This window comes from Poecile atricapillus, chromosome Z (assembly GCF_030490865.1).
Source record: "Poecile atricapillus isolate bPoeAtr1 chromosome Z, bPoeAtr1.hap1, whole genome shotgun sequence".
NCBI classification, from domain to species: domain Eukaryota; kingdom Metazoa; phylum Chordata; class Aves; order Passeriformes; family Paridae; genus Poecile; species Poecile atricapillus.
The window spans coordinates 97,723,197-97,741,752 of record NC_081289.1 but is presented as its reverse complement, the minus strand read 5'-3'; the positions used below and the strand labels follow the sequence as shown (position 1 = coordinate 97,741,752).

The 18,556-nt window shown below is 43.9% G+C and overlaps 1 protein-coding gene across 3 annotated transcripts; it reads left to right on the top strand.

Annotated features, from left to right (window-relative positions):
• On the top strand, window positions 1-17,990 carry APTX (aprataxin). Of its 3 annotated transcripts, none has more exons than XM_058827271.1 (8): window positions 1-87; window positions 1,027-1,163; window positions 1,884-1,930; window positions 3,576-3,887; window positions 5,312-5,371; window positions 8,268-8,494; window positions 17,211-17,314; window positions 17,615-17,990. In XM_058827271.1, the coding sequence occupies exons 2-8, from the start codon at window positions 1,034-1,036 to the stop codon at window positions 17,767-17,769; spliced, it is 1,035 nt and encodes a 344-aa protein (XP_058683254.1). In that variant the 5' UTR covers window positions 1-87; window positions 1,027-1,033; the 3' UTR covers window positions 17,770-17,990. The 3 variants fall into 3 exon arrangements, with proteins under 3 accessions (XP_058683254.1, XP_058683252.1, XP_058683255.1); XM_058827269.1 differs by lacking the exon at window positions 1-87 and adding an exon at window positions 234-373; XM_058827272.1 differs by lacking the exons at window positions 1-87; window positions 1,884-1,930 and adding an exon at window positions 234-373 and having other exon boundaries at window positions 3,580-3,887.
• The last annotated feature ends 566 nt before the right edge of the window (window positions 17,991-18,556 follow it).

Genomic DNA, 18,556 nt, shown 5'->3' with positions numbered 1-18,556 from the left:
GGTGGCTCCCGCCCTGCCTAGCGTCTGCCTCGCGTCGCGCCTGCGTGCCGGGCGGCTCCCGCCCGCGGAGACACCGAGCTGCACCGGGTACGGGACGCCGGCCCGGCCGCCGCCTTCTCGGCACTGCTCTGCGTCTTTTCTCCCTTCACCCTACGCGGGCCCAGCTCCGCCGCCGCACAGGCCGGCCTGCGGCCCGGCCTACTCTACGCTACTGCGCCTGTGCCAGGACTCGGCGCCCACCCTCGTGTGGCGAGGGCAGAGTGCGCCTGCGCTGGGCCACGGGCCGCGGCGGGAGCCGCTACCTGGTCACGTGGGAGACGCGCTGCAGCAGCTGATTGGCTGCGGCGGCTGCGGCGCGAACGTCGCGCGCGCGGTAAGGGGGGGGGGGGATGGGGTGTCTGTCCCAGTATTGCCATGGGAACGGGGCCTACGGGAAAGGGTCTGTGGGAATGCTGGTGTTGCACTGGGGACCGAGCCTTGCTTTCCGCCGGGATGAGCTCTCCACAGAGCTGGGAGGAACAGCGCCGAGCACTGGGCAGGGTGAGGGCTGGGGATCTTTGCTGTCCAGGGTCAAATTAGTGTAAACTTGAAGTCTTCATAGCGTGGTCCGTGTGGTGACTGTTGCTGGATGAAGCTGTCCTGACTCTCATCATCTCTTGTTTTGGTGGTTAAGTTAATCTGTCGGGTGAACTCTGATTCAGTGGGAAACAAATTGAGCTTTTTTGTGTCTAGGCTCTTCTGTCAGATGGAACAATCAGTTCACTCGATTTTTCCCATATATGGATGTGAGACTGTATAGTAGTGTAGGAAGGAAAACAGGATTCCTCTTTCAATAGCAACCTGCTCTTAGATTGCACAAGTGCTGGTGACGTGCTCTGTCTTGAATTTCAGAAACATGAACCAAGTTAGCAAAATCGGCTTAGCTAATGGATGGGCTGGCAGCAGAATTCATGGACCCTCTTCTACAGGAAGGTGGCCCATTGGGAAATGGCGTGTTGGTAGCACACTATGTATTTTGCTTTATAGCACAGTGATGCACGTGTGCTGGCTCGTGGGGAAAGAGAAATGCACTCAGCGAGTGAAACTACCACACTTGGAAGCCGTGGTAATTGGGCGTGGCCCAGAGACTGGGATAACGGATAAAAAGTGTTCCCGGCAGCAAGGTAAGGTGATTTAGCTCGAATCCTGCTTTCTGTGTGCAGCAGTAGCTGAGCTTGCCTTGTTCCTCGGTGTGGTCTGCAGTGTTGCCTGGTTCTTGAAGTCATCAAGCCTATTTAATAAGCACTTACAGAGATGTCTGGGACCTAAAAAATTAGAGACACCCAATGACAAGTCATCCACTTCCATAAACTAAAGCATTGAACCTTAATGTGAGTTCCCAGGTCCACAGCTGTGCTTCACTGCCTGCATACCTGCTTTGTGTGCAGCACTTGTTCTCCATAGTACTACAACAAATGATTTTTAGCATGACGCGTTATTTTATACATAAAATAATATGATATTGGAGAATATATGAAAATACCTGTCACCTGTATGGTACTGCACACCTTCCCTGCCTTCTGTGCCTCTGGACACGGTCTTGCTCTATGCCTGATTGTCACAAGTGGCTGGTAAGAATGTCAAGAATATGTATAAGACATCAACAGAATCTGCCTTTGTTCTGAAGTAATTCCACTCTTGGCTCAGTGTATGGGTTGGCTCTGTTTTACTTGTTGTCCTGGAAAGAAGAGGTGAGGCAGAAATATCCTTGGCATACATTCACAAAGATCAGCTCTAGAAAGAAACAGATCTTCAAAAAGAACAGTGCTTTCTATACTGGGTAGTTCAGCAGACTACTTTTTATATTTACATTGTTTTATGACACTTCGTTCTTTCTTTTCCAGTTCAGTTAAAAGCAGACTGTAACAAAGGGTATGTCACAGTTAAACAGGTATGTTTTTATGTATGGATTTACAGTATTTCTGATACTTACTGGCACAGTTATACTTCACAAATGCTCCAAGTGATGATTCTGATCACTGAGTCTGAAGGACCTGAAGCTTTTTTATCACCAAGGGAGGTTATAGCAAGTGGCCCTCAGAAGTCAGCTTTTTTTCTTTGTGCACCTCAATGAAAGCCTGCAAATTCCAGATATGTTCCAGTCTAAGACAGCCAGACTTGCAGCATCAGGGAATGCTGTTGTCAGTCCTCAATCAGGTCAGGTCCTGTATTTGAGAGACTTTGGACTTCCTCTACTAAACTTGCTTATCTTCTCCTGAGACTTAAGTTTCATAAGCTGAGGCAGCCCTTTGTTTAAGGTTGGAGTTCTTGTGTTAATGGGACTACACAGTTTTAGAAGATTTTTTGTTAGTGGGGTGGCAGAACCAGAGATGTGGTTACTTATGAGAAGGGATGGGATGTGAGACAGCACTGCAGGAATGCTCATGTTATGGATGGATGGAGGTAACTACTCCCTCACACTTACAAGACCCGGTATCTCTTAAATAATATGAAGGGAAAGGTTTCTGGTGCCGGTGTTTGTCTGTGTGCCCGCAGCATCAGCCAGTGTGGACAGCACAACAACATGTTCTACCTACTGAGGGGTAATGTCTTCTCTCAAAATGCCTCCAGAGCCCACTAAGCACAGGCATATCATGGGTATCTGATGAATCTGGCAGAGGTATTGAGGACAGTTTTTCACAGAAATCAGCCCTAGTCATGATTTCAGTATTGTGTTACTGGAATCTCAGTATGGGGAATACTTTCTGGTGGTGGGTGCTAGTATGTTTTCTCCACCTGTTGAAGAGTTATTCCCCAGATGACAGGTGTGTGGCAGAAGGTTCCAGTGATCACTTGTTTGATTTTTCATTTGCTGATGGGAAGCATCCTTGACCTGAGTGAAACTGCAAAGCTGTAGACTAAAGAGATCCTGGCTGAAATCAGTTGTGTGCTTCATTACAGTAAATACCAAGAGAGAGGTATAGTACCATCTTGTGAAGCATGCAGGTATGGCAGTGACAAAGCTGTTGAAATACTCTGACTGAATTAAACAGTGACGAGAGAGAGCTGATTTCCTAAAGCCTGCTTAATGTATAAACATTAACCAAAAGCATTTTGCTGAAGAGTCCTAATTTTTGTAGCATCACCCACGTGATGAGGCAAAATCCATCTATCCAGCAATCACTGTAGGTTGCCTACACCACAGTGTGATTGCACTAAGATAATTCACTAAAACTGCCGTTACTCCACAGAAATAGTTGCTGCTGTTACTAGTTGTTTAATAGGTTGATATGTGAGGGAAGTGCAGCAGAAGTGACACTGTAACTCTGTAGCTGCTGCAGACGCAGGTTCCCTGTGACACCAGGGCCTGAGGTTGTGTGCTGACAGCTGTGACTGCAGCACTGGGACAGAAACAGATGTCCATGGTACCGCACTGCCTGGTCTGCTAAAGCAGGTTGATGTGGGCAGGGTGGGCAGTGAATACAAAATGCATTTGCTTTCCTGGATAGTGGTATTCCAGGAGAACTGGGCTGAAGCTGGCAATTCCACTTACAACATCATTTTCTACTATTTTTTCCTTTTTCTGTCTACCAAAGATAGGAGTCAACCCAACTAGTGTTGATCTTGTGAATATTGGTAAGGGTGAGGTGGTGAAAATGAAGCCAGGCCAAGTTCTGCATATTGTGAATAACCTTTACCCCTACACGGTACAATTTGCCGAAGAGTCTGGGAAAACTGTTCCAAAAGCAGACAAGATGCCACATGAAGACTCCTGTGAGAATGATGATAAAGAGCTTGTGCCCAGAAAAACAATGAAGTTGGAGGTGGTGGATACACAAGGGAGTTCTACAAATCCGAAGCTAAGCAATATCAGTGTATCTACACATGAAGGAACTTCAAGCAAAAAGGCAAGTGTGTTGGTATTAATACTTGTGCTGTTTCTCCTGGGGCTGTCTTCTCCATGAGTAGACATGGTCTTTTACTTTTGTGGATTCTGCTGGTGGCAGGCATCTCAGGTGAACACAGATCTTCAAAGTATACAGAGCATGAGAGGTGTTATGTACTCCTGACATCATCCAAACCCTGGGAAAGTTACTTGGGACCCATTCTAACCTGACCCGAGGGTTAGGTGTTTGTAAGGGGGCTTCACAAACCCGAGGGGTTTGTGAGCAAATGAGGGTTTAATCTCTAGTTTCTGCTAGAAGGACAGGCCACGTGAGCTCCATTTAGCTGGAGTCACCGAAGGACACTGTGCTGGCTCTTGAGTGGTTATCTAAAAGCAAGTGCATGGAGAACAGAACAACCTGAGCCTTTTTTGTTTTCTAGTTAGTTTGTTTGTAATTGCATGGGGCTTTTTTTCTTCTCCTGCTTTGTTCATTCCATGTCAGAACCATGTTTACATTAGTGAATGTTACCAGCCAGAATCTTTGAAAGGGAGTTTTTAGCCCTGTGACATGGTCAGAATAAAAGACCTTAATGCATTTGGAACTAGTGCAGTGCTGGAGGAGAAGGCACAGAAATAAACCCCTTAAGACAAAATTTTAGTCTCAGGTAGCTGTGAGTTAACTACTTACTTCATTTGTAGACTTGGGCTAGTTCTATTAGGGCCAGATTTGTGGTGGAATGAGCAGGGAGATGATGACTCACACTGTTTCCCTGCTAGCACTATGAATATCTTCCTTTATAAGAATATGATGAATATCATTGCTGATCTGAATAGCTAAAACATCTGTTTTGAAAAAGGTGCACTCAAGGCACACCTTCCAGCAGGTGTTTAATAGTCAAGTTAAGAAATAGTTTGCGTTGGCTTGATCTTCCTGTACCTTTCTTGATTTCTCCAGAAGCCACTGCACAGTGTAAAAAAATCCATTCATCTAAGGATAAGGCTCCACACTGCAACTGCTTTGTTCCTTGCTGAGCAGCATGGGATAGGACAATTAATGGAGATCTTTGTTCTTTCTTTGGTCTGAAGCAGAGGGCCTTGTGCCAGGACATGTGCAGGCAAATTACTAAATTTAAACATGTTTATAGCTCCCTGTTGTTAAATTTCCAATGTTTGGAAGATTGAACTCCATCTTCACAGTACCTCATTATATATTTTCAAAAGTGTCTTTTTGGGCAATTGGAGCAGGTGTGTTGGCGTTTTATAGAAGGGAAATAATTGAGCTGTCATTCAGCTGTTATTGTACTGCTATTGTACTGCTGTATACTAATGAATGCTCTTAACTGAATCCTTTAAAATATAATATATATATTTAATAATAATAAATAATAAAATATATAATATATAATTAATTATTTAATAATTTATTTTTCCGATTTTGTGCTATAGGAGCATTTAGGACACTGGAGTCAGGGTCTAAAGAGCTCCATGCAAGATCCAAAAATGCAGGTGAGAGCTATATATTTGTACTTTACAGTAGATCCTGTCTAGCAAAGCTAAGTGAGCTTTCTTCCTTCTGCAGTTTGCTTTAACAATCTGGTTAATCAGTGGAGTCCTGCATAAGGGCTGAAATATACTTGCATCTCTCTCTGTAGTAACATTAATTTGGGAGTCTCTACTGTACTGATTTTGTGAAGTGTCATTGCCTTAATTATCTTTGAGCTCTCTCACAGAGAGAGAGCCATTTGGCCAACAGATTTCAAAAAGGTTGATAGGAGAGCAGGCAAGCTGTGCAGTTGCTTTGTTTCCTCAGGGAAACCAACTAAAATGGTGTTATCATTTGAAGCTGAGCAAGCTACAGAAGTTCCCATTCTCCAGCAGTCAGCACTGTCTTGTTTTTTAGTGCAGTTTCCTGGTTTCCAGCAAATTCTTAACTTTCACACCTTTATGTCAGCTGATAGGATCTGCCCCTGGCTTCACTGGGCCCCTTCAGATGATGATCACTGTCAGTCTGAAAATAATTTAGAGTCACAGTGTATGATAGAAGGGACCCGTCAGGGTCGTTGAACCCAACTCTTAGCCCTGCACAAGACATCCCCAGAAATCACACCATGCATCGGAGAGTGCTTCTTGAACTGTCTGACCTGGTGCCATGACAGCTTCTCTGCGGAGCCTGTTCCAGTGCCCAGCCCCTTCTGGGTGAAGAACCTTCTCCTGATATCCAGTCTAAACCTCCCCTGATTCAGCTTCTGGCCATTTCCTCAAGTCCTGTCACTGGAAAGAAAGAAAGAAGAGATCAGTGCCTGCTGTTCCTTGTCCCCTCACAAGGAAGCAGTAACTGCAATGATTTCTCCCCTCAGTCTCCTCCAGGCTGAACAGACCAAGTGACCTCACTGTTCCTCATATGGCTTCCTTTCAAGAACCTTCACCATCTTCTTAGCCATCCTTTGGACACTTTCTAAGAGCTTTATACCTTCTATTGTGGCACCCAGACCCGCCCCAGCACTCGAGGTGAGGCCACCCCAGTGCAGAGCAGAGCGGGACAATCCCCTCCCTTGCCTGGCTGTGATGCTGTGCCTGACGCACCCCAGGACACAGGTGGCACTCCTGGCTGCCAGGGCACTGCTGAACCATGTTCAGCTTCTCACGGGCAGGACCCGCAGGTCCCATTCCAGGGAGCTGCTCTCCAGCTTCTTGCTGCCCAGTCTTTCTGTATATGCAGGGTTGCCCCATCCCAGGTGCAGAATCTGGCACTTTCCCTTGTTAAAATTCTACCAAGCCTTCTAATTTGTCCACCTCTCTCTGCAGGGCCTTCCTACCTTCAAGGGAGTTGACAGTTCCTCCCAACTTATCACTGGCAATCAAGTTTTCTTGTGTCATCAAGTGTCATTGGCAAATTTGTTTTCTATTCCTTCCAGTCCTGTGTCCAGGTCATTTACTAAAATGTTGAAGCGCACAGGGGTGTGGAACCCCATCAGTGACAGGTCACCAGTCTCATGTCACCCTATTCAATGTAACCCTTTGTGCCCAACTGTGAGCCAGTTCCTCACCTGATAATTAAACAGAAGGCTCCTATTTCTTCATTGATTTTTTTATTAAATTCGAGTGTGAAGTGTTGAACTGCATAGATTTACAGGAGAACTGTATGCCTACTGTCCTAGAATTGCTAGCACTTTCCAAGGAGTCTATCTATAGGGGATGATAAAACTATAAAAATTATTCCTTACTTTCTAAACATGAAGCTTAATTTTTATCCCTGAAGCAGAATTCTATATACTTAACCAAAACAGGGATTTCTTGACCCAAAATAAAAGCAGGTTTTAAAACTGTTCTTTTAATGTTAGGCACAAATAAAATAACTGTTTATGAGTGAAGGTTAGCTTTATTAGTTGTAGTTTCAATCTGAATACACAAATAATAGAACTCCTATATTTTCTTTTTAATGAAATACTAAATGGCAATATTTCTTTCTTCTGAAAAGGCTTGGAAGTGATCTTGTTCCTACTGGCAGCAGGAGCAGACACTACTAGATGCGTATAAAATACCTTGCTGCTGAAAGAATCAGTCTTACGATTTGTGTACCAATAGAACTTTAATCTTCCTTCCTGTAGAGTAAGACTGATTTGTATATAAACATGCAAGAATAATTAGCAGAGGTGATGTAGGCATCATCCATCTCTCATCAGCAGGTGCACTGCTAAGAGACCAGAGACACAATACACAGCTTCTGCATCACAACCTGATAGCTTTTTATTGCTGTCCACAAACTTCCCAACCACTTCTCTTCCTCAGCTGCATTGAATTGTTGCAGAAGGCAAAACAAAATGAAAACAGGAAAGAGGGCATGATAGACAGGAATCTGTTCTCCTTCTTGTGAGTGATCTTACAAAGCAGCACACTGGGTAGGATGAACTGCAATAGCTCAGACTTCGATATTTCTGTCTTTGTAATGCTGGTGGAGGTCTGAAGCACATTGCTGGTAGCACATCTGAGATTTGTGCTTCACTCCAGAAATCTTCACCCTGTGTTCTGTATTAAGTGCAGTGGTTTTGTTTGTGGCTGCAGAGCTTGAATATAGCCTGATGGAATTAGAGTTCCCTAGGCCTCACTGGTATCTCAGTCCAGGTGATTTTCAAGAGTTCATATACACCTGTAGCTATGGTTAACTTACTACAAAGTAAGATCAGAAAACTTTTTCTTTTGTAATAAATTATATGAAAAAGGATGCTTGAACACCTCTATAGCTATCTGGGATATGTTACAGAAGAGGGTGCTTATCCTGGAGGAACTTACTTCTAGGAAAAGTTCTCATTGGATACCATCTCTCCACTAAATATTGTGTTTATAGGAATAATGTACTTAACTTTCAGTCAGAAAGTAATCTAGTTACTTTGTTTTTTCAAAGGTTTACAAAGATGAAAAGACTGTAGTCATCAAGGATAAATATCCCAAAGCACGTTACCACTGGCTTATCTTACCATGGGACCCCATTTCAAGCCTGAAGTCAGTCACCAGGGACCACCTTGAACTCCTGGAACATATGCATGCCGTTGGGCAAAAAATGATTGAACAGTGCCCTGCCAGAGAGAGCCTGGAGTTCAGACTGGGTTACCATGCTATTCCCAGTATGAGGTAATGAAGGAGACAGGTTTGGGAATCAAGAGACAACTCAGTATGAGTTAGCTACTTATTCCACTTTATTGCAGTTTCAGCAACAGTTTTATAGCATTAGCAAGATAGCATGCAACACTTGTTCTGTAATGATTGGATAGTTGCTGCTGTTTACACACTAATTTCTCCTTTATTATTGGTCTAGCTGATAGCGCATGAGCCTCATAAGATACATTTTGTGTTTAGCTACATCCTGAATTCTCATCCTGTTTATTGCCACATTAGCATTTAGTTCCTTCTTATCTTTGTTTGAATGTGGTGCCAAGGACTCGTGCTAACTCAAAGTCAGGGTTGTGCAGGCCTTCCAAGGAGCCATAGCCTCAAGAAGGAAGCCATTCCCCTACAATTCCCCTGTTTTTCTTTTGCACAGCCATGACATTGGTCACTTTCACAAGCGCTTCATTATGGATATTGCACAACTAATATATGCTAGTCCAATGATAGCAACGCAAATGATTAATAGTCCTGTTTTACACAAACTCTTAACCCGTCCTGTCAATCCAAGCCGATTAGCTAGGCCGTCAATCCCAAAAAATCCCACATCTTCCTTTATTCTCTGGGTATGATGCATAAGCTCTTGAATTTCTTTGTGGATGGATTTTAAGTGATCTTGTAAATCCATACAACACATACCTTCAGAGTTTTCACATCTATGGCCATGTGCTAACAAGAAAAAATCAATGGCTGCTCAGTTTTGCAGTACTGCATGCTGCACTTGTGACAAATCATCAGCTAATTCAGGAGGTACTCTGCTAGTACCATTTGCTTGTTTCACAACCCAACAACTAAGTTTTTCTATATGGTGATACACCCTAGCGGCGGCAGCACCTGGTAAAAAGGCAGAAGCAAAAAACACTTGCCAAGCATTCCATAAATTCAAATTATCATCACAGTCAGAGCTCAAAATTTGGCTAAGATCTCGTTTCCATGTACCACAGTGTGTGCTATCAGGATGATGATGATGCAGAAGTGCCATGCTGAGTTGTCCAATTGTACGAGGACCTCCAACAGGTCGCAATGGGATGCCTGCCCATGCCCTATTGCCACAAATTGAAAAATAACCTGTTGGCAGTCTACGAGGGAATTGAGTCCCAGGTGCAGGATTTGACACATTCCTAACCATTTTAGCACACCACTGGGAAAAATTGCCAATTGGGCTTGTCAACATGGTGATGTTAGATTGCCTGCATCCTCGGTCAGTGCCTTTTGCACATGAGCTTTTGCTAGCATTTACATAAATACAATAAGCGGCATTTAATGAATCTGCTAAGTCAATTTCTTGAGGTTCAGGGCCTTCCGGGAGGCAGTCATCCCAGATACTATAATTCTCCATACATTGTGAAAAGTTGTTATATCCATTTCCTAAATGCCTTGTCTTAAAAAGTGCCCTGAGTTTCATGCATTGCCCTATCTAATAAAGCCCATCTCGAGTTGTTCATCGTGACACCGATCAGACAAATAATGAAGGGAGACTGAGATGTAGCCAAGCTGGCACAAAAGGTTGCAGTATTTAAACCTCGGGCAAGTGAAACTCATACATTTTCCCATGGGTATATGGTCTTTCTAGTTAACATGGCCATTGTCATCAAGGGCAGCGTTATTAAAATGAAAGTGCCAGTTACCATCTTGAGCTCTTTCCCACTGGTCACGTAAAATGGTATGGCGTATCGGAAATGATACATTTTCCCACACTGTACTGCAGTTATTCTTGTTTTTTGAGCAAGTTTTGCTAAAGCTGCTGCCCGCTGAATTTCAAATATTATACTGGCTCTTTCTAAGGAGCTCAAATTTTCCCACAGTGCCAAAGCTTCTGCTTGTGTAAAAGAACAATTTAAAAAATACGATAATGAAGTAAGCAGAATTATGTGGTATATTGCTTGGTAACACCTGACACACCCACGTTGAGGTGCTGATCTCTGAAATGCCCATAAATCCCTTTTACAACCTCCACACACAATTCTTATCCACAGGCCTTGTGTGGCTTTACAACACTGACCCTCTATACCCACTAGTCTTCCTACAGTCACTTGTCTCAAAGCAGAAAATAAAGTGCCTTCTGTATGTGGATCCCTACAGTCAACCTGTACACCCTGAAGTTGATTGATGTCTCTCACTATGGGTTCAAGGGCAAGCTGCCATCGTCCGCTTTCTCGTTCTCTGGCTGCTGTACTCCAGTGTTGATGTAGTTGATCGCGGCTCACGTCCATCTGCTCAGTACCCATAACGGTCCTGTAGGGGCATCAACACACGTGTAGCCTCGGCCATTAAATAGGACTTCAGCTGGTCCTATCCAATGTCCTGTTTTAGGCTCTCTGTAATGAACAAATACTTCATTACCTACAGCACCTGATTTTACACATTCATTATGTACGACAACTGGGGGATCCTGACAATCTCCAAAAGCACACAAGTGGTTAGGCACAAAAAGGGCTTTATCTAATTTCTCTCTTGGGTCAGAAATGTTTTTAAATTTGTTAAGATAGTCTTTTAAGGTTCTGTTGGTTCTTTCCACTCCTGCTTGCCCCATGGGGGAGTTTGGAAGGCCTCTAACATGCTCAACTCCCCATTGCTGCATGGATTTTCTAATATTGTCACTGGCATACGCAGGGCCATTATCAGTCTTGATTCGCTCTGGGACCCCCATAATAGCAAAACATTGGGTTAAATGTTTCTTTACATGCAAACTCTTTTCTCCTGTCTGGGCTGTAGCCCGTACAAATTTCAAATAGGTGTCTACAGTAACATGCACATATTTCAGTCTGCCAAATTCAGAAACATGGGTAACATCCATCTGCCATACTTCCAGGGCTTTTAGCCCTCTAGGGTTGACTCCTATCCCTGGTCCATGGTGACTGCATTATGGACATGCTTGCACAATTCCCTGTGCCTTGGAAATCGATAGCGAAAACTGCATTAGGCCTTTTGCATTCTGATGAAACTGTTTGTGAGCCATACAAGCAGTCTCAAACTGATTGAGAGGAGCTTTCCTCTGAGCCCAACTAACTAATGAATCTGCAAGATGATTGCCAAGGCCAAGGCTTTCTTGAAATTTATGGCTTCTGATATGTATCATACAATATGGTGGCAATCTTAGTCGTGTAGCTCGCTGTACTTGTTGAAACAGTTGCATTAGTTATTTATTCTGAGTTTCCTTGATAAAGGCATCCTCAATGCTTTGTAGGATGCCTGCAACATACAGTGAATCTGTGACTATGTTCAGGGGACGATCCGTCCACTGGCTCATGGCCCAACAGACCACTGCTAATTCAAGTGTTTGAAATCAGTCTCCTTGTTGAGCATGCAAAATATGATAGGTCCAAGATCCTTGTTGCTGCCATACAATTGCTGCTCGCCTGGTTGTTTTACCGGCATGTGTAGAAACTGTGTCCTTCTTTTAGAGGACTTGGTGAGTGTTTAGGCAGCTGAATCCAGAGATATCTTTCAGCATTTGAATGATTTTGCTTTTGGAACTTCAGTAGACACTTGCCCATTATATGCTAATAATGCAATCTAAAGGGGGTAAGAGTGATGCATTGTCCATTCAAGATCAGCAGCATTCATTGGAATATGGATACTTGCCAGTTCATTTCCCGAGATGGCAACCGTGCAATCATGACCCTTCTTAATTGTCTCCCCTACTTGTTCCTTTTGTGTCTGTAGGCTACGATTGGGTTGAATTGATACAAAGACCCACTCGAGAATGTAGACCAGGTACTCTCCCACGTTTTTCTTTTGCCATTGAGCAATGACAGCACACACAGATGAAGGTTGTGAAATAACGAGCAGACAAAGAGGTAGATTTAGGATGTGCTGTGAAGAGCAGCGGCTGACAAGCAGAGAAGCAAGGTGAGAAATGCATTGTTGTTCTGCCATGAGAACAATAGGAGCGGCAGGGTCAGTTCCTTTTAATACGGTTCACAAAGGAGCAAGATCTTCATTGGTGATGCCGATGATGGTGTGTACCCATTGGAGGTGACCCATTAAGGTCTGAACATCTGTAAGACTGCATAGGTCGCAGCTCAGTGTTGCTTTCAGTGGACATATTCCGCTGTCACTAATCTTCACCCTAAGTACTTCCATGGAGCTGTTTTTTGGACCTTCTCAGGAGCAATTTGTAGTCTGGCAGTGGACAACACTTGTTTAAGTGTTTCTTATTGATTATCTGTAAAGGGTTGTTCTTGTGCAATGAGAATGTCATCCATATAATGGTAAATGACAGCCTGTGGCCACTGTTCTCGTATTGGTTGCAGGGCTGTGGAAACAAACAGCTGACACATGGTGGGACTGTTGCGCATTCCTTGGAGCAGTACAATCCACTCATTGCTCACTGGGCTTTTCTTTGTTGATTGCAGGCAATGTAAACACAAATCGCTTTGTATCTTCCAGATGTAATGGAGTAGTAAAAAAGCAGCCCTTTAAATCAACAATTAACAGTGGCCACTTTTGTGGCAGCATTACCGGTGAGGGTATCCCTGGTTGTAAAGTTCCCATGGACTGTATTTGTTCATTGACTTTTTGTAAATCATGCAAAAGTCTCCCTCAATTTGAAAAAAATCATTTCCCTGATTTCTTTGGTATAACAGAAATGGGGGTGTTCCATGGGCTGACTGATGGTTTGATATGCCTTGCATTAAGCTGTTCTTTAACTAACTCATGTTCTTTCTGCAGCCGTTCTTCTCTTAGCGGCCACTGCACCACCCACACAGGATCATTACTTTTCCAAGTCAGCTGTAGTGGGGCTGGCTGCATTGCAGGGGCCACTGTGAGAAAATTGGGTCTGGCGTTTTTAGTACCACTCCGCATTGGGTTAAACATTCATCACCAGTGAGGGCAAACATACCTTCTGGAAAGGGTATTGTTGTTGCCGCATGGGCCTTTTTTCCTTCAAACATTAGGGGATTAGGCGTGACTGAAGCAGCTGCAGATACTCTTCTAATACCGTCAATGGCAGTTGTTGTTGCTTGAAGTGGCTGGTATCGTGGCCAGACTTTGCTGGAAGTGATGGTAATATCCACGCCCGTATCTAACAATGCTTGCAAATTTATTTGTTCTTTTCCATTTATGATGGTTGTCTTTTGAACTGGGCGATCTTGCATTCGTAGTGTTAAATACTCAACTGGTCCTGTTGATCCAAAGCTAGCATCTCCTCTCATGTGTCGCATAGGTTGTGATCCTTTCATCATTGCAGATACAAGATTTTGAAAGGGAATTTTACTGCCTTGAGGTATAAACAAAGGCGGATGCAGTGTATATGCAACAATTTGAATGTCTCCAGTATAGTCTGCCTCAATGACTATCACCAGAATCCCTTTTAGGCTCGCCAATGAACATTCTATCAACAATGCCCCCGTGTTTAGAAGAGTGAATTGGACTTTTGAAGGTTGTAGGTATCTTTTGCGGCTGGTTGTCGATAAGGGTAACCCCTACTGCTGTTTCCAGGTTGATTCCCAAGCTACCTGTGGTTGCGGGGCATAGTTCTGGGTCTGGGGGGCAGCTACTATTGTCTGCGTGCGGCTGCCTTTTGCACTCTTCCATCCATTTCCTGAGTGCTGGCAAGCGCTGGTAGCATGAGTATTGGATTGGCAGTTATCACACCAGACAGTGCCCGTACATTGCTTATGTAGATGCCTGGTTTTTCCACATCGAAAACAAGCACCCGTCGGTCGAGGACGACCCCCTTTCACAAGAGGTTTCAGAGCCGCAGCAAAAGCTTGGGTCTGGTTGGTTATCGCATCCACCATTGTTTCGTTTTGTTTTTTCACAGCACTTGCTACAGCCTCCGACATAAACGCTGCTTGCTGTTGATATACTGAGTGGGCCATTCGTTCTAACATGGTTCCCAAATCGGCTGTGTGCGGAAGAGTAGCTAATATCATTTTGGCTTTAGGATTCGCATTTTGGCATGCAAAAGTCCTTGTTAATTGCTCTCGTACTTCCGCAGTTAAGTCTGTTGCTTGATTGAGTGAGGTGAGCAACCTATTGACAAAAGAGTCAAAAGACTCATTTATTCCTTGTTTTATAGTGGTATAACTTGGTGCTTTCTTATCAGCTGGAATCCTCCACAGGGCTTGCTTTGCCTCTTCAGCAGATGCATTATACAAGTCTGCCGGAAATTGCAACTGCTGTGCTGCCGACACATAGATGCCTTTTCCCATCAGCATATCGATGGTGGCGCCATGAAGAAGATCAGTCGGCTGATGCGGCAAGACTTTCTTACAGCCAAATTCCCGTTCTCACTCCCATAATACATACTGTGAAGGAGTGAGTAATAGCTTTGCTGTGGCCATGCAATCGTCAGGTGACAGAACATTAGATGCAAAAATTTAGTTAATCATTTGCTTGGAGGGCTCTGAATTGAGTCCATGCTGGATAACTGTAGCTGGCAATTGTTGCATTAATTTCCACTCAAAGTGTGAATAGCGCGCTCCTGGCTGGCTATTAGCAAGAGCCACTTGCTGCACTGGATAAGCATGTGGGGAACAGGCAGCTGCAGCTTCCCATTGCCTTTCTAAAATAGCATCTCTCATGACTCTAGACCAGCGAGTATGAGGTTCAACTGGTCTTATCTCCATTCCCTCTGAGGTGGTAATTACCGTATCACCTACTGGCTGCCCTTCAGGGGTATTCAGACTGCCCATTTTCTTTGTTATCTTTTCCAATAGTTAATCTGATGGCTTTCTTTGTTTTGAAACTGTGACTTGGAGGGTGTTTGGTCACCTTCATCAGCTGAACTTTCTTCCTCGGGGTCCTTTGTATGGTACCAGAAGATGTACAGGCCTCGCTCCCTGCCCCTTTGTCATGTTGTTCATTCACAGGAGATAATGGGGGTGAGCTTGGTATTACCGAGGTTGATTCTGTTACCTGATTGGCAATTTCTTTTGCACTAGCCTTAATAGACGCTTCAATGTCTTTTGCAGGACTAGGATCAGTAAATAAGCGAGAGCTTGATTTTGCTGGCACTTCTGTGTCTTCCCCTCCCAGCATTTTTTGTGCCGCTAGTGCCATACGCTGTTCAGGTTGATACTGATCTAGGGTGTGAATGACTTCCCTCCAAGTGGAAGCAAATTCTTTAGCAGTTTTACTGCCATCAATAGTAGCATCCCATAGGGCATCTCCAATCTTACGCCACTCAGTATGGCTAAAGATTTCTGCTGGATCTTGCATGAATCCCTTTTCTTTTGCCCACTTACACAACTCTTGGAGCTTTTTTGCGCTTACACTGGCCTCTTGCTTAGCGAGAAATTCTGCCAGCAGTGATAATGCTGCTTCTCTATCCATTTCCCGAGACAGCAGTCTTACCGGCACATCGGAGGACACCCGTCAGTTCCTCTTTACCTCTCTCAGGCTCTTTGTGCCGAATCGCCTTTTCTCCTTATTCCGGAATCCAGCAGATTCTTTAGTGCCTGTTTGCAGCGCCGAGCCTCTTGAGCAAGTCTTCATTCAGAGTGCAGGCTTTTTGAGGTCCCTGTTTGGGTGCCAACTGAAGGAGACAGGTTCGGGAATCAAGAGAGGACTCAGTATGAGTTAGCTACTTGTTCCACTTTATTGCAGTTTCAGCAGCAGTTTTATAGCATTAGTAAGGTAACACTTGTTCTATAATGATTGGATAGTTGCTGTTGTTCACACACTAATTTCTCCTTTATTATTGGTCTAGCTCATAACAGAGGAGCCTCACAAGATACATTTTGTGTTTAGCTACATCCTGAATTCTCATCCTGTTTATTGCCACATTAGCATTTAGTTCCTTCTTACCTTTGTTTGAATGTTGTGCCAAGGACTCATGCTAACTCAAAGTCAGGGTTGTGCAGGCCTTCCAAGGAGCCATAGCCTCAAAAAGCAAGCCACACACACATTCCCCTACAAGGTAAGACCTAGAGGAGCCATGTGGTGGACATGCTGTTCTTCCAGTTACACAGATTGGGGGTTAAATCCAGGAGGAGATTTGGCATTGCTAAGGAGCAGGCAATCCTCCTCTACACTACAGACAGTTTGGTGTACAGTCCTTTGCCCCACACTGCTGTACAGATCCTGATCCATGGCCATCTTGGGCACAGTGGGAAACCCGTGTTGGGCTTCTCTAGCAGAGGCTGCTGCCTGGAGTCCAGTCCCAGTTGCAGGAACACTGCTGCCAGTGCTATGGCATCCTCCTCCCAGGGCACCTGTGTGGGATTAGAGACTGACTCCTAGACCTGTCTAAGACTAGACTGACTCAAGTCCTGCCTAATACTGAGCAAAGATTTGAGTCTTGTGTCTAAATCCAGACCTTAAGAGTCCAAGTGCCTGTTGATACTGCAGTCAGTTGTTCTCCAGTTCTTGAATGAAGTTTTTGAGCCTGATAAAGTCCCATTCAATTACTCTACATATAATAAAACTTTGGTTTATTACTAAACCTTTGATAAACCTTTGGTTTGCTAACACTACTGTCTCCCCCTTTTTGGAAATCAGCAGGAATATAGACTGCAGTGAGGGGCCATTAGAATATGCAGACTGTTTATGAGTGAAATGGTTGGCAAGAGACAGTGCTTCCAGAACAGACTGTGTTTCTTCTGTCACAGGGTCAGGACTGACCCACAAGGCCGGCACTCTGCTGAATCATCTTTGCAACTGATGCAACTTATGCAGAACAACTTCAAGCATTAACCTTTTTCTCTCATATCTCCATTATATTTTTTTTCAGTCAGCTACATTTGCATGTAATCAGTCAGGATTTTGATTCTCCGGCTCTGAAAACCAAAAAGCACTGGAATTCTTTTACTACAGACTACTTCTTAAACTCTCAAGGTAATGATTAGAAAAAGTATTTCATAACATATAATCCTGCTTGCAGGTTCTGGCTTTGGATTTTTCTTCCAAACAAATGTACACGTTACACATTTTATTGCAGTAAGGGAAAAGTTTGATTTAATTTAAGACATTGAGGAGTAGGACTGAGTAAAAGTCAACAAATTTTGTGGCTGGTTTAAATTAGAATGCAGCAATGACACACCGTGCATGCAAAAGAGTGCACAGAGATTTGTAGTGTCATGTGTTTCATGATGCTGCATGGTATCAATACTCTGGTCTTTTTATTTTTATCCCCAGATGTGATAGAGATGGTAAGAAGCAAGGGAAAAGTGATGGTGAAAGACCATACCTCTGAACTTCTCAAACTTCCCCTCAGATGCCATCGCTGTAAACAACAGCTGTCCACAATCCCACAGTTAAAGGAACATCTTAGGAAACATTGGCCAAAATGATTTTGCAAAAAATCATCTTCCAGTCTGTCTTCAGATTTCAAGCCAACACAAAGACTACAAAATGTTAATGGAAATGTGTATTTATTAACTGGAATTCCAAATATAATGTGTGGAAAAGTAGCCTGGAAACAGCAGCATACTAAATAAGTAATAGCTTCAACAAAAAAACAAGCCCTCTTCTTCCTCCCTACTAAAAATATAAATAAAGTGATTTCTGAAATTGAAGCTTTTTGTTGCAGCTTTATTGTGGTACAGCTACACTAATCTGTCAGTGAGTTGAAAAAGCACTGGGAAAAGTGCTTTGTTTGAATGAAAAGATCTATTTCAATTCAGGAGCTGAACCGAGCCCAGATCTTGGTTTCCACTGAGAAAGAAACAATGATTTAGAGGTCTTTATCTTGATGTTTTCTCCCTTCCACTGAAGTTCCTCCTGTGTGTTAATGTTGCAAGCACTGGTGTGGCTGCCAGAATGTACTGCCAGTGGAAGGGAAGGAGCAGCAGCTGATCATCCCCACTTTGCTGTGCCACTGAAAGGCCTGACAGGTCAGTGCTGCTGAACTGTCCCCCAGCTATGGAGTGGGCTTTGCCCCTCACCAGGGTGCCAGGACAGTCACTGCTCAGGCTCTAAGTGTGGCAAACAATCTCTTTTGGGTACAAGGATGTATTTAAACATTTTATATGAAATGTAATACACAATGACCAGCTTTACTGCTCCCCAGAGTAATAAAGCTATCAAGATCTGTAGCTACTTGTCTGCATGTGTTGAGGCTGGTACAGAAATCCTGTG